This window comes from Berghia stephanieae, chromosome 5 (genome assembly GCF_034508935.2).
Source record: "Berghia stephanieae isolate SIO BIC M18660-M18661 chromosome 5, UCSD_Bste_1.3, whole genome shotgun sequence".
NCBI classification, from domain to species: domain Eukaryota; kingdom Metazoa; phylum Mollusca; class Gastropoda; order Nudibranchia; family Aeolidiidae; genus Berghia; species Berghia stephanieae.
In genome coordinates this window covers 42,149,172-42,164,181 of record NC_088364.1, presented here as the reverse complement: position 1 = coordinate 42,164,181, position 15,010 = coordinate 42,149,172, and the positions used below count along the sequence as shown (strand labels likewise).

At 36.2% G+C, this 15,010-nt stretch overlaps 1 protein-coding gene across 4 annotated transcripts in view; it reads left to right on the top strand.

Moving 5' to 3' along the window:
- Positions 1-8,620: 8,620 nt before the first annotated feature.
- Positions 8,621-15,010, top strand: part of LOC144972948 (guanine nucleotide-binding protein subunit alpha-12-like) — a 58,703-nt gene continuing 52,313 nt past the window's right edge. Inside the window, exon 1 of one of the 4 annotated variants that reach the window (XM_078914796.1) lies at positions 8,621-9,145. In XM_078914796.1, coding sequence (XP_078770922.1) covers positions 8,675-9,145 — 471 coding nt within the window. In that variant the 5' untranslated portion in view covers positions 8,621-8,674. The remainder of the gene's footprint in view (positions 9,146-15,010) is intronic. The other 3 variants (XM_078914797.1, XM_078914798.1, XM_078914799.1) reach the window with 3 other exon arrangements.

Here is a 15,010-nt window from a genome sequence, read left to right as displayed (position 1 = left end):
TCCAACATGCTTTCTGTCTTTGTCTTGGAATAAGATTACTTGGTTTTGTCCTGGCCCTGGCCGGAGTCCTAGCTGGGAGGGAAACGGTCAAATGCATAGTTATTGTTTTGGGAGATGATATTTTTTTCCTTGTAAATCATCTCTCTGTTATGTACTATTATATTTTTATTTTGAATTTATAATGTAAGCATTTGAGTGTATTCCTCTTTGTTGGATTTTGTGCTTGTGTCCGGATGAGACATAGGTGATCTTAAACTAAGTACAGTACATTGGTGGTATGCTCTTGGAATCTATATCTGATCCCTGTTTGTTCCCAGTTCCCCTTTGTCTTACTTTCTCTTGGGTGCTTTAATTATAATTCTAGAACTTTTTACTATCCCATTTTCTTCCTTTTTACTGGCGCTGATATAACCTAAATGTGTTGCAAGCGCGTAAAACCCTTAAAAACAAACAACTATCTTTTGAGAGATGATTTTTTTCTTTGTGAATCATCTCTCTCTGATATGTACCTACTATGATAGCCTTTAGTTTTGAATATATGTATTGTAGTTTGGAAACATTTGAGTCTATCCTTCCTTGTGGGATCTTTTGCTTGTGCCTCGATGGGACTTTTAGGTAATGTTTTGAGGCACATTGATGGATGGCTTGTGGAATCTCCTATTCTCTATATGAACCAGTCCTCTTTGTTTTACTTTTTCTTTTAGTGCTTCTAACTTCAGATCTACAACTTTTCCTCCCTATCATATTTATTTTTCTTGGTGTTGAAATGACCTAAAAGTGTCTTAAGCACCTTAAAATCAAACCAAAGAACATCACCCATCTGGTCTTGTACCATGCTTAACATTGCTTGTTGTACGATGAGACACCATACATTCAAGCTATGACTATGAAACTAGGCGTCACATATAACTCACATCCATACTCATTTCTAGTAGAAGAATAATAGGCACCGCTGGGTTGTTACCTTTCTCTTGTCCTGGGGTGGAGTCCTTTGACCTCTCATAGGTCACGTTTTACTGTCTTTTCAAATCCATCCTCCCCCTATATCAGTTTTCCCATTCATGTACGAGATTTGATCAAATATGAATTGCCCGGACTATGAAGGAATAGTTCGATTTGCATGAAATTTTCAGGAAAGGGTTAACAATTTCTCATAAGATTGCATGAAAGAAATTTTAAACTTCTGATGTTCACTTGTTATATTACTGCACAACTCAGCAAATAAACCAGAAATGCAGCTTTGTCAAAAGGAAGCGAGAGCAAATATGAGACGAAAGAAACGGCTGGTGCGAAATTTTAGCGTTTGTAAAGACTTGTTTAACAGATTGGTAACAGTGAATTAAACGTGGCTCTATCAAAATGATCCAGAGATGAAATGCCATTCAAAGCAATGGAACTGACCCCCCAAAAGACAAAGATTTAGTAGTTCTATGGTTAAGATCATGCTCCCGGTATTTTGGCACATGGAAGTCATCATTATGTTTGACTCTCTTCCAAAGAACAACTAATAATTCTTGAATATTCTTAAGCATGAATCGGCTGCTAAACATCTAGGGAAACTTCAAAATGGAGTGCTGCTCTTGTAGGACAAAGCGCCATCCCATCATATTGCAGCAGGAGATGATTGTGGGTTTGAAATCAGACCTAATCTTTCTACAATTTGGCCCGTTCAGACTTTTTAATGTTCCTTACATTGAAGAAAACTCAAAGGAAAACGTTTTAAAGAAGAAATTGAAATTTTAAATGCCTCAGACGACTAGTTTAAGTTTAAATCCAACACCTTTTCTGCTTTGAAAGACTTTTCAAGGTCAAGGTGAGATGGGAGAAGTGTACCACTTTAGCTGGGGACCATGTATCATGTAGAAAAATAAGTGTGGAAAATTTCATGAGAATTGGAACATTCCTTCATAAACAGGGTATTTTATATTTGATCAACCCTCGTAGCTTTCTGTCTTTGTCCTGGAATGAAATAAATTGGTTTTGCCCCATCTCTGACCTGATCCTAACTGAATCGGAAACGGTCAAATGTACTGATGCTTCCTTTTTTTGGAAAATTTTTTTTTTTCTTTGTAAATCACCTCTTTGTTGTTCAGTGTTATAGTTTTAATTTTAATTCTATATTTTGAGAACATTTGAGTGTATCCCTCGGGATCCTTTGCTTGTGTCTGGATGGGATTTTAAAAATAAACACATTGATAGATTTCTGTTGGAATCTATTTGCGTTCTTTATTTGAACCATTAACTTCACACTTAGAGGCTATACTGAGATTTTTGTGTCGCACAGTTGTAGGTTTCATCTTCTTTGTTAGAAACAAAAATTTGACTTGATGGCGGTCAACAGACAGCACAAATCTCCAAGACCAGTCAAGCGACGCACGCCCTGCATGTGGGGTATTAGCCACTCCCACGCCTCGTTCTGAAAAAAGTCCGCGAAATTAAAGGGGAGGCAAGAGAAAATCAGCTGATCGTTAAAATAGTAACAGAAAAGTGGAGGTGCTCGGCAATGAATGCAAGAAAGACATTTAAAACGCCGTAAAAATGTTTAAAAATCACTTAATGTTATACGAGTAATTACCATCCATAACAACCTGTCAAATTCACATATGTAAGATGCCAAGCCAAAATTAATAATAAAATAATAAAGAACACGATTGACCGTTGACTACACATGCATACGAGTACCAGAAATATTTTGTAAACAATGTAACACAATATAATGTGTAAGTTTCAAAGCAAATGCAACCACAAATAACATCAAAGAACAATGTGGGACTACTGTTTTAATTTCATAAAACCAAACGCATATTTTCTGCCCCCGATATTGAACGTGTAGTTAGTATGTATCGTACAAACAACATTCGTTTAGTTAGACAGGTAGTCGGGATTCTAGCGCCAGTTTTATTTGGGCAACCGTGATTGGGATTTCACTCAATGCACTTATTATTATTATTATTATTATTATTATTATTATTATTATTATTATTATTATTATTATTATTATTATTATTATTATTAATATTAATAATAATAATAATAATAATAATAATAATAATAATAATAATAATAATAAGCAGTTGAAAGCAGTCTTTGGTGTATAAGTGCATATGTACATTATTTCTTATAATAAATGCTTCAAAACAAAACAAAACAAAACTAAAAAAATAAAAATAAAGAATAAATGAATAAAAATATCTATTTGGGCATTTACTTACATTAAAAGTCTTGAAAATCACAATCACAATCCATGAAAATTAAATATCCCATAATCCGAAGAAGACATGAATTTAATCCAAAATCCAACACAGGAATGTATTTTAATAGGAGACAGATATCCTATTAAAATTATAGCATTACTTGCAAACAACAATACCCCACTCTGCGTTTAACGGGCTTGTGGCCGTCACATTGTAAATTGTGACCGCATTAGGGTAATCGGTGTCCTAAAGACTGACATACTGACATACAATCAATGAGAACTATAAAGAATCCATTCTAGAATTCAACTACAAACTGAAAAGCATGATAAATATCACTCTATCAAATAATTTTTTTGCACAGGTTCACTCACACTCTCCTTTATTGCAAAACATTGATAAGTGAGAAAAAGTTTGTATTTCAATTATAAACTTAATCACATAATCTAAATGATGGAGAATAAAAACAGCTAATTATAAAAAATTTCATAGATCAAGTTATCTATTTGAACTCCGCATATTTAGCTTAATTACTCAATGACCATAAATTTTTTTAAACTGCATTGTTTCATTTAAACAAGACCATGACGCTTATGCCTGGACCGGGTATTCACAACTTCTGCATTTGCATTCCACTTTCGAATCGAATTAATCTCTATCTTATGCGTTTATTTGCAAAGTTTCTGCACTTTATAAATAAGACCATAACGCTTATGTTTGGACCGGGTATTCACAACTTCTGCATTTGCATTCCACTTTCGAATCGAATTAATCTCTATTTTATCCGTTTATTTGCAAAGTTTCTGCACTTTATAAATAAGACCATGACGCTTATGCCTGGACCGGGTATTCACAACTTCTGCATTTGCATTCCACTTTCGAATCGAATTAATCTCTATCTTATCCGTTTATTTGCAAAGTTTCTGCACTTTATAAATAAGACCATAACGCTTATGTCTGGACTGGGTATTCGCAAATTTTCCTATTGTGTTCCACTTTTCGAATCGAAATAACATCTAGTCTATCCGTTTATTTGCAAAGTTTCTGCACTTTATAAATAAGACCATAACGCTTATGTCTGGACCGGGCATTCGCAAATTCTGCTTATGTGTTCCACTTTTCGAATCGAATTAATCTCTATTCTATCCGTTTATTTGCAAAGTTTCTGCACTTTATAAATAAGACCATGACGCTTATGCCTGGACCGGGTATTCACAACTTCTGCATTTGCATTCCACTTTCGAATCGAATTAATCTCTATCTTATCCGTTTATTTGCAAAGTTTCTGCACTTTATAAATAAGACCATAACGCTTATGTCTGGACTGGGTATTCGCAAATTTTCCTATTGTGTTCCACTTTTCGAATCGAAATAACATCTAGTCTATCCGTTTATTTGCAAAGTTTCTGCACTTTATAAATAAGACCATAACGCTTATGTCTGGACCGGGCATTCGCAAATTCTGCTTATGTGTTCCACTTTTCGAATCGAATTAATCTCTATTTTATCCGTTTATTTGCAAAGTTTCTGCACTTTATAAATAAGACCATAACGCTTATGTCTGGACCGGGCATTCGCAAATTCTGCTTATGTGTTCCACTTTTCGAATCGAATTAATCTCTATTTTATCCGTTTATTTGCAAAGTTTCTGCACTTTATAAATAAGACCATAACGCTTATGTCTGGACTGGGTATTCGCAAATTTTCCTATTGTGTTCCACTTTTCGAATCGAAATAACATCTAGTCTATCCGTTTATTTGCAAAGTTTCTGCACTTTATAAATAAGACCATAACGCTTATGTCTGGACTGGGTATTCGCAAATTTTCCTATTGTGTTCCACTTTTCGAATCGAAATAACATCTAGTCTATCCGTTTATTTGCAAAGTTTCTGCACTTTATAAATAAGACCATAACGCTTATGTCTGGACCGGGCATTCGCAAATTCTGCTTATGTGTTCCACTTTTCGAATCGAATTAATCTCTATTTTATCCGTTTATTTGCAAAGTTTCTGCACTTTATAAATAAGACCATAACGCTTATGTCTGGACTGGGTATTCGCAAATTTTCCTATTGTGTTCCACTTTTCGAATCGAAATAACATCTAGTTTATTTGCAAAGTTTCTGCACTTTATAAATAAGACCATAACGCTTATGTCTGGACCGGGCATTCGCAAATTCTGCTTATGTGTTCCACTTTTCGAATCGAATTAATCTCTATTTTATCCGTTTATTTGCAAAGTTTCTGCACTTTATAAATAAGACCATAACGCTTATGTCTGGACTGGGTATTCGCAAATTTTCCTATTGTGTTCCACTTTTCGAATCGAAATAACATCTAGTCTATCCGTTTATTTGCAAAGTTTCTGCACTTTATAAATAAGACCATAACGCTTATGTCTGGACCGGGCATTCGCAAATTCTACTTATGTGTTCCACTTTTCGAATCGAATTAATCTCTATTTTATCCGTTTATTTGCAAAGTTTCTGCATTTTATAAATAAGACCACGACACTTATGTGTTAGATTGTTCGCAAATTCTGCCTTTGTGTTCCACTGTTCGATTAGAATTAATCTCTATTTTATCCGTTTATTTGAAAAGATTCTGCACTTTATAAATAAGACCATAACGCTTATGTCTGGACTGGGTATTCGCAAATTTTCCTATGGTGTTCCACTTTTCGAATCGAAATAACATCTAGTCTATCCGTTTATTTGCAAAGTTTCTGCACTTTATAAATAAGACCATAACGCTTATGTCTGGACCGGGCATTCGCAAATTCTGCTTATGTGTTCCACTTTTCGAATCGAATTAATCTCTATTTTATCCGTTTATTTGCAAAGATTCTGCACTTTATAAATAAGACCATAACGCTTATGTCTGGACTGGGTATTCGCAAATTTTCCTATTGTGTTCCACTTTTCGAATCGAAATAACATCTAGTCTATCCGTTTATTTGCAAAGTTTCTGCATTTTATAAATAAGACCACGACACTTATGTGTTAGATTGTTCGCAAATTCTGCCTTTGTGTTCCACTGTTCGATTAGAATAAATCTCTATTTTATCCGTTTATTTGAAAAGATTCTGCATTTTATAAATAATAATAATTGTTCAAAATTTTACCTCACACCCGATATTACAAGTACAAGTGAGCCAGGTGATGAAGATTGTCAAACAGTGTGACAGATGAAATAGGAAGAGAGAGAGAGAGAGAGAGAGAGAGAGAGAGAGAGAGAGAGAGAGAGAGAGAGAGAGAGAGAGAGAGAGAGAGAGAGAGAGAGGGGATGAGAGAGAGATTCGTTTTTTGTTCAAAATTTCTCTCTCTCTCTCTCTCTCATATTGCACAAGGTTGTACTATTTTACTATTTATCAAGAACAGCCAAGGTGGCAACCCAGTCTCTGTATAAACTAAGCAAGATGGCAACAGGGACCTCGCTCCTTATCCAATGCCGAAGCTTTAATTTGAGTCAAACGGTTTGGTTAAAAAAAAAAAACACCCAAAATAAGTTCGTGTGTGATGGAAGTTGAAGTCGGCTTATTATAAAATCGTTTATGGTCTGTTTGGATTACCCTTTTTAAATAGAAAAGGTGAATATAACATAAACTTGAAGAATAGGCAAGCTAAATGAAAATTAAATTGACTGATTAAATGAGTACGCGAGGCTGAGTTGCGAACGACTACTGGGTTCCGACATTCCGATCCCAGTGTCATTCATGTTCACCGTACCGTGTTACTGTCTACACACTACACTGCATTGTTAGTGACTGGTCATGTCTTTTTTGTTTGTATGTTTTACGCAAGCTTAATAAAAATTAAATTGACTGATTAAATGAATACGTGAGGCAGAGTTGCGAACGACTCATGGGTTCCGACATTCCGACCCAATGTCAGTATCAGTCATGTTCACCGTACTGTGTTACTGTCTACACACTACACGGCATTGTTAGTGACTGGTCATGCCTTTTTTGTTTGTATGTTTCTTTTAATATGGGTCAATTTACAAAGAATAATAATAGAAATGTTCAAAACAAAAACTAGATTCACTATTACGTGCCTGTAATGAAGTGCTTTCCACAAACCGTGAGCGAGAATGATGGTGGAGGTAATGGCAACCATGTGGGTTTGTTATTGCTTCCTGCCTCCGTCAACCCACGCATCCAGTTGCGTAACCCACGCTGAATCTGACCAATAGTGGATTCGCCCTCATTATCGCTGCAGAAAGGGTCCTATCGATATAGATATTTTACACTGCTGGGTGGTGCGTCGAGAGGTGGGTTCATAAGGATGAAACATGAATATTAGAAAGTCATTATGAAATCGGGTGCTGCTGGTGATTTTTTGATGATTTTTTTTCACAACGTGAAGTCAGCACCACTTATGCTAGGAATTTGTTGTTAACAACAAGATATGAAGTGAGTAGAAAAGTGCCAGAAGACAATAGAGAATAAAAATTTTTTTTCGCGGCGGTGGTGGGGTTTGAACCTGCGACCTTATTGGTACGACAACTCCGCCTGGCAGGTGAGAGCGTGGCTCTACCGTGTGAGCTATCCACGAACACAAAAATATTCGTTTCAAACCCAAAGTCATTTCTAGATCCCTCTCTCACCCACTTCTTGAGATCGCCGATTCGTTCACCACCATCGCGAAGTAATTTTGACCAGCAGTTAAGCTTAATAGCCAATATTCTCATCACAAACATATAACATAGAAACGATTGAGACATTGAGTATGCTCCGGTGTATGGGGTGAATTTTTAATTCAGAAAAGTGAGTGGAGCAGGCACTTATGTTGGTAACAACAAGATATGAAGTGAGTAGAAAAGTGCCAGAAGACAATAGAGAATAAAAATTTTTATTCTCTATTGTCTTCTGGCACTTTTCTACTCACTTCATATCTTGTTGTTACCAACATAAGTGCCTGCTCCACTCACTTTTCTGAATTAAAAATTCACCCCATACACCGGAGCATACTCAATGTCTCAATCGTTTCTATGTTATATGTTTGTGATGAGAATATTGGCTATTAAGCTTAACTGCTGGTCAAAATTACTTCGCGATGGTGGTGAACGAATCGGCGATCTCAAGAAGTGGGTGAGAGAGGGATCTAGAAATGACTTTGGGTTTGAAACGAATATTTTTGTGTTCGTGGATAGCTCACACGGTAGAGCCACGCTCTCACCTGCCAGGCGGAGTTGTCGTACCAATAAGGTCGCAGGTTCAAACCCCACCACCGCCGCGAAAAAAAATTTTTATTCTCTATTGTCTTCTGGCACTTTTCTACTCACTTCATATCTTGTTGTTACCAACATAAGTGCCTGCTCCACTCACTTTTCTGAATTTGTTGTTACTATTTTCGTCACTATTCGTGTGAAGTCATGTGACACTTGTTGAATGAACTCCCCTTTAGAAAAGAGGGGAAAACCGGAAGTTTTCATTGTGACGTCAGGTGAAGTCCTCGGGTGGGGTAAATTCGTGAAAATGGCGGAGACTATTTTCGCTTGCTGTGTTAGCGAGCACGAAAAGAGTCAGAAAAGTAAAAGTAGAGAAATTGACAAGATTCTAAGCAGGGAAAGATTAACTTTTAGAAGGACTGTGAGAATTCTGTTGTTAGGTGCGGGTGAAAGTGGTAAGAGTACCTTCCTAAAACAGATGCGAATTATTCATGGTCAGGACTTCGATGATGAAGCTATGCTGGAATACCGACAGGTGATTTACAATAACATTCTAAAAGGAATGCGTGTTCTAATTGATGCCAGACAAAAATTGAACATTCCCTGGGGTGATAAATCAAAAGAAAAAGACGCTATTAAAGTGTTTGAATTCAACGGATCTGTCGTGGATCAACACCAATTTTGTGATTATGCCGAATCTTTGCAACTGTTGTGGACGGACTCTGGAATAAAATCTGCCTTTGATAGACGGAGGGAATTTCAGCTGGTAAGATCATTGGTTGGTCATTCATTATTGAATAAAGGGTGGTGGTTTGTAACCAAATAGATCCTTCGCCCGCTTTTTGTGCTTTGGGTATTGAATTTGATTTGGGCCCGTGCCGAAGTTTATTAACTGGACTTCTGTCTGTTGACTGCCAAGGCCAAGAAAAATACCTTATTATTATTTTTAGTTGGAAGCCAAGGCAGGTTTGAGTTTGAATCTAAAAAAATTCTATTCTATCTCCAACGTTGTATTGTCACTAAAAAAAAATGCTCAAAAGTAAGAGTAAGAGCTTTGGGGTCCCTGACCAACCATAATATGTGACATTTAGATTAGAACAAGACATGGCGTTAGGCGATATTACATTTTTTCCCCGAAAGAGACAACGTTAACAGACAAGTACTCATTTTACACTGAGTAAGGTGAGTATCGGATGAGACTTGAACTTTTATAAGTGGTGTGATTTTTCTAATTTCAAAAAATAATTTGCTGAGTCGGTTGTCGTTTACAACTCCACCCTTATTACATACACAGTGCAACCTCTGGAAAGCGACATTAACCTCTGGTCCCAATTATTTGCTATATATATTAGTTATTAGTAATAAAAACTGAAAAATATATAGGGACGTACATTTTAGTAAAGCCCTGTTTAGCGACATTGTTATAAAAATACTCGGTGGTTGATACTGATGCTTGATATTGATACCCAACATCGTCATCTGGTACCCGTAACCAATAAAAAACGCCTTTTTTCCCTCCCAATGAGATCGCTTTGTTACCGACCAATCAGAACACGTGTTTACTACACTTCATGGAATCAGTGCTTGCTCATGTGGTACCACAGCAAAAGAAGTTTATCAGTGGACAGTACTCTCAAGGGTCCATTAACCTTCCATGTAAGCTACTTGTCTGAGGTCAATAGAAGTTAACTGGTAGCAGCCATGCCGTGTCCATTGTGGGGCAATTATGGATATTTATATGGTCTTATAATATGTTGGAATAGCGGTGAAAACAGCCTCTTTCGCCTTATTTTATTTTCATTTGAAAAATCAGTTGTTTCTCTAAACATCAGTCCAAATTTCATCTTATTGTGGTTATTAACTTGTTTTTTGGGGGTTTTTTATATCACAAGATGTAGGTCTACTAATTGTTTTAAAGTGCTTGTAAATATTGGTACAAAAATAAAAATTTCAGTATTCAAAGCTTATCAGCAGTATCGCATAGATTTGATTTTAATTAAAATCAAAACTAGTTGTTGCATCTGTGTCCTTGTGCGGATTTATCATATTGGCACTTGATTTAAACAATTTATTTTTAGTATTGTTAAATGGCATTTGAGCACTCTTTACGATCAAAACAATGACAATACGCATTTGAAAGTGAAATCGTAACTGGTATACCCTTTGTAGACAGGAGAAATACACATTCTAACGTTTTTGAGACATATCTTCTCTGTCACTGGTCCGCGCATTGCACTGTTATGTATTCAGGCTCAGGGGTCCCACCACCGTCCCTTTCTGCCATCTTGAACACCCCAGAATAATGCCACCCCCGGATAATGACATAATAATGTCGTTATCCAGGGGTTGCACTGTCCTGTGTTTCCCATCAGATTCAAAATTGAAAGGAATGGCATACATATTGTTTCATTAGGTTATAGTATCTTTAGCTAGGGTTGGGGGGGGGGGGGGGGGTCTCCCCCGATAATATCTAAGAGAGCGCTCTTATGGTCTTGGTCCGCTGCTTTACTACTAACCTGCTTGGTACTACTACTACTACTACTACTACTACTACTACTACTACTACTACTACTACTACTACTACTACTACTACTACTACTACTGTTACTGTTACTACTACAAATAAAACAATTTTATTATTATTTCATTTTTGCATGAGCATTCAGCATGCCACTTCTATGAATATAATTTTGTCATTTCTTAGTTTAGTCGGCATAGTCATTAATGTGTTGTTTATGTGGTAGTATTTGTCATAATTTTTACCCCCTGTGATGCTAAAATCCATACCAGTATACTAGATCAATGTTAGTGTTTGTAATTTTGGGTCTACTGGGGGGGGGGGGGGGGGGGGGGGGGGGGGGGAGTATTTTTGACTGTTAAATGTTTTTTGTTTAAGCTTGCAATCTTCTCTTCTTAAAACCGTTCATATCATTGTTATTATATTATTATTTTCAAATTGTATCATTTTCAAGGGGGAAAATCAGTTAAACACCACTTAAATTCATAATGGGGAAAGAGTGAATTCAGAATTTATGTGGAGTTAACACAGACCCCAGTCCGACTAGCTGTATTATTATTAGTTATATTGCATTTAAGGGTAAATGTTTTGATTAGTTGGAGCAACTTTAACCTAAACTTCTGTAGAGGGTGCTGAATTTATTCCAACTTCCTTACCTTATGTGTCATCCTTTTCAACATGAAAGAGGATTTACCAACTGACTAAGGGTTTATTGAAGCTCGAATTACATCACTTTTACTGTGGTTAGGTTATATCAGTTTTATATGTCGATTTGGAAGTCAATACCATTTGTATTGTAATTAAGTTTATTCCTTAATTTAAATATTGATTATAATATTGCCAGTATGGTCTAATTATCCTTTATCAGAATTAATGCTTGTTATCGTCTTTTTCAGTCAGGATACATTTAAAAAAAAATCTTGCTCATTTTGATTTTCAGTAATACATACACATTTTCAGGGGTTAGGGTTGGTAGTACGGTACATTGGAAAAAAATTCTGATCCGGCAAGGTTCTGTCTGTCTTTTTTTCAAATAGACATTAAATACTTTTGCCAAGCTTAGATAAATGGGAATAGTTGATTCCTCATTTAACAATTTTATAATCTGATGAAAATAATGATAATTAATCACTACATTTTAGAGTTGAATTTGTTTTAGATAGAATCCTCTTTCATTTATGTTGGTTCCTATCATAGGTCATGGGTCTAACAGCCATCTTTCTGTTTTGATTGCAGCCCATCACTGATTGTAGAGTACAACTCCTAGTTTGGTTGTAGTCCTGAAGAGTTTACACTTCTTCTCAGCAGCATTGTTAGTCTTTGGTTGTTAGTGTTAGAAAACTGTCAGATGTCCTGGATAGGACAGTTTGAGTGGAAAAGTTAGCAAGTGCTGTTTTTGATAAAGATTGATGATGGTATACTGTCTTTATGCTATTCAAGATAGCAAGAAACAGACCTGGTTTATCTTTTTAAAATTTAATCAAGCAGTTATGTGTTGGTTGCCAGTGTGTAGTTTATTGACATCAAATACAGATGTAATGTGAGCTATATAAAAAGTACTGATTTTTAACTTTATTGAAGGGAGTGATATATTATATTGTTGTTTTGACAACATTCAAAAGGGAGAGAGTAGGACTTCAAGTACAACAGAAAAAAGTTGAGTTATTGCAATATCTATATGTGCTCAAAGCGCTTGCGCTTTATTAGGAATCCCAAGTTATTAACAGCACTTGACATTGAGATTGGTGCCATAAGATTGCATTCAGGCTTTGATCTGGATAATCCATTTGTGGCATAGCTGGCAATGGTATATTTATGATTTCATTTTTGGTGATGTTGTGGCGATTGAATATCCATACTCATGTTTGTTTTGTTTTTTTAATTGTTTCATTGTATTTGTATCATCTAAAAGAAAGAAAAAAAAATTGCTTTGATAGAGGGCTTACCCATGCTGGTGATGGAATAGCATGGCTCTAAAATCTAACACATAGGATGAGACATGCAGTCTATTGTAAAACACTCTCCTAGCAATAATTTTTTGGACAAAGTCAATGCTGCTATTCAGCAAGGGGAATTGTAAAATCAATTTATACCTCTCTAATGGAACATGAAATACATGTGCTGAATCCTTTCCAAAGTTTGTTAAAGTGGCTAGCAGCCGACATTTTGTAAGTAGCTTATTGATCAGAGTAATAGACTTTTATGGCTCAGGCATGACTGGATGTCAGTTGTTGATAGTGGCATATTATATTATAAAAACGATTTTTTAAAAACCCACAAAATTATAACTGATTTGCATTCTTTACTGCATGCTACTGCTACTGCCAACTGATTTTCAAATATATTAAAACTCATATCCTTTTAATGTTTTATCTGGCAGCTTCAGCATTATTCATAGTTTATATCATTTCAGTCCCCCCCCCCCCCCTCTCTCCTCTCTCTCTCTCTCTCTCTCTCTCTCTCCTCTCTCTCTCTCTCTCTCTCTCTCTCTCTCTCTCTCTCATTGTTAATAATTAAATATTTACTGCTTTCCCCTTCCTTATGAGATCCCCAAAAAAAGAACGTAAACGAGTAACACCCCCCCCCCTCTCCCCCTTTTTTAAAAAAGAGAAAATAAAAGCATTAGTGGCAGTGAGTTGTGATAAGATTGTGCAAGCCTGCATTATTCCAGTCGCCCGTGTATCTCATCAACAACCGAATACCGACACTCGAGACTTGATCTCGTGTTTTGTATCGTTTTCTACAATTTCTGTTTCAGTCGCTTTATTGAGAAAAACAAAAACAAAACAAAAAACAGAAAACAAACAGACAACACCGCCACATTGATATTTCACTAGAATTTTTTTTTAAAAATTGTCTTACTATTGCCAGTGAATGTATTTGCTACCAAATTCAGCCCCTTGATTGGTGGACAAATAATTACAATGACCCATCAACACGGGACTGAAATATGTCATGTGTTGTGGCTTTTTGTTTCTATGAATAGTGCGCTTTGTGTCTTTTGTTCCTAGAAACAATCGAGGCCTAAACAATTGGGTTTACACGTGAGTTGCCCCATACCAGTACCAGTGTTCACTGTGTTGGACACAATCGGGAGCAGAATCTGTGACAAACGCATTCCTCTTATAGATTGTTTTCTGTGATGATACCGGAGACTGAAATACAGAAGCAGGAAACTTCTGGAGTGCCAATAGTTTTTATAGCAGATGATACGTCGTTTCTACGTCAGGCCGTGTCAAGTCAGAAAACATCCTTTCGCTCACGAGTAATAGTAATATAACTCAAATTTAACTCCTGTTTTTGTAGCTTTCTTTTTTTCAGTTGATTGATTGTTTCTCGCTAAATGTCTTTTACATGCTATATTGATGATGCATTGCGTTTAATTAGAATACTCACAACATCCGCCATCTGGATATAACGTACCGACACACAAAACTATGTGTAACCTTAATACTACTGTCCTACGAGTTTATTTGTCCTGAAAACCGACCATATTAATGATGCTGAATTTTACATAGAAAAGATGGATGACACAGCAGATATGTTCGTATGATGCTGTCTGCTTTCTGTTGTCAATCCTTGGCCCCTGGAATTAAGACCCAAGTCTGTTTTTGATTTTAAAAAGAAAGAATGGAAACTAAAAGATATCTTATACCCCCCCCCCCCCCCCTCTCTCTCTCTCTCTCTCTCTCTCTCTCTCTCTCTCTCTCTCTCTCTCTCTCTCTCTCTCTCTCTCTACATATGCGTTTTAAAAATAAAAGGAAAAGAATGAAAACTTTATCATTGCAGCTTGTGCTTCGCTTGGCTCAAATCGTCCATTATGTCAGTGCATATATAACATTAGTAATTCATGACCTTCATCGTTATCATTGTCATTGCCATTGTTATCACTACCACAATCTTCATCATCATTTGGGGTTCCCCGACCTCTACTTTTTGTCAGTTTTTCTAAATACGCGGTTCTAAAACGTGTTTTGTACGCATGTTTGTTGTAAAATGTGCCTCCACGGGGTTTATATTGGTTAGGGAATTGCATGAACGATAATGTTGTGAATATACAAAATTAAAATTTTGTTTTTCCCTTACCGTGCCTTGAAAATTTGTTTTTGATGCTTGTTGGTGTCC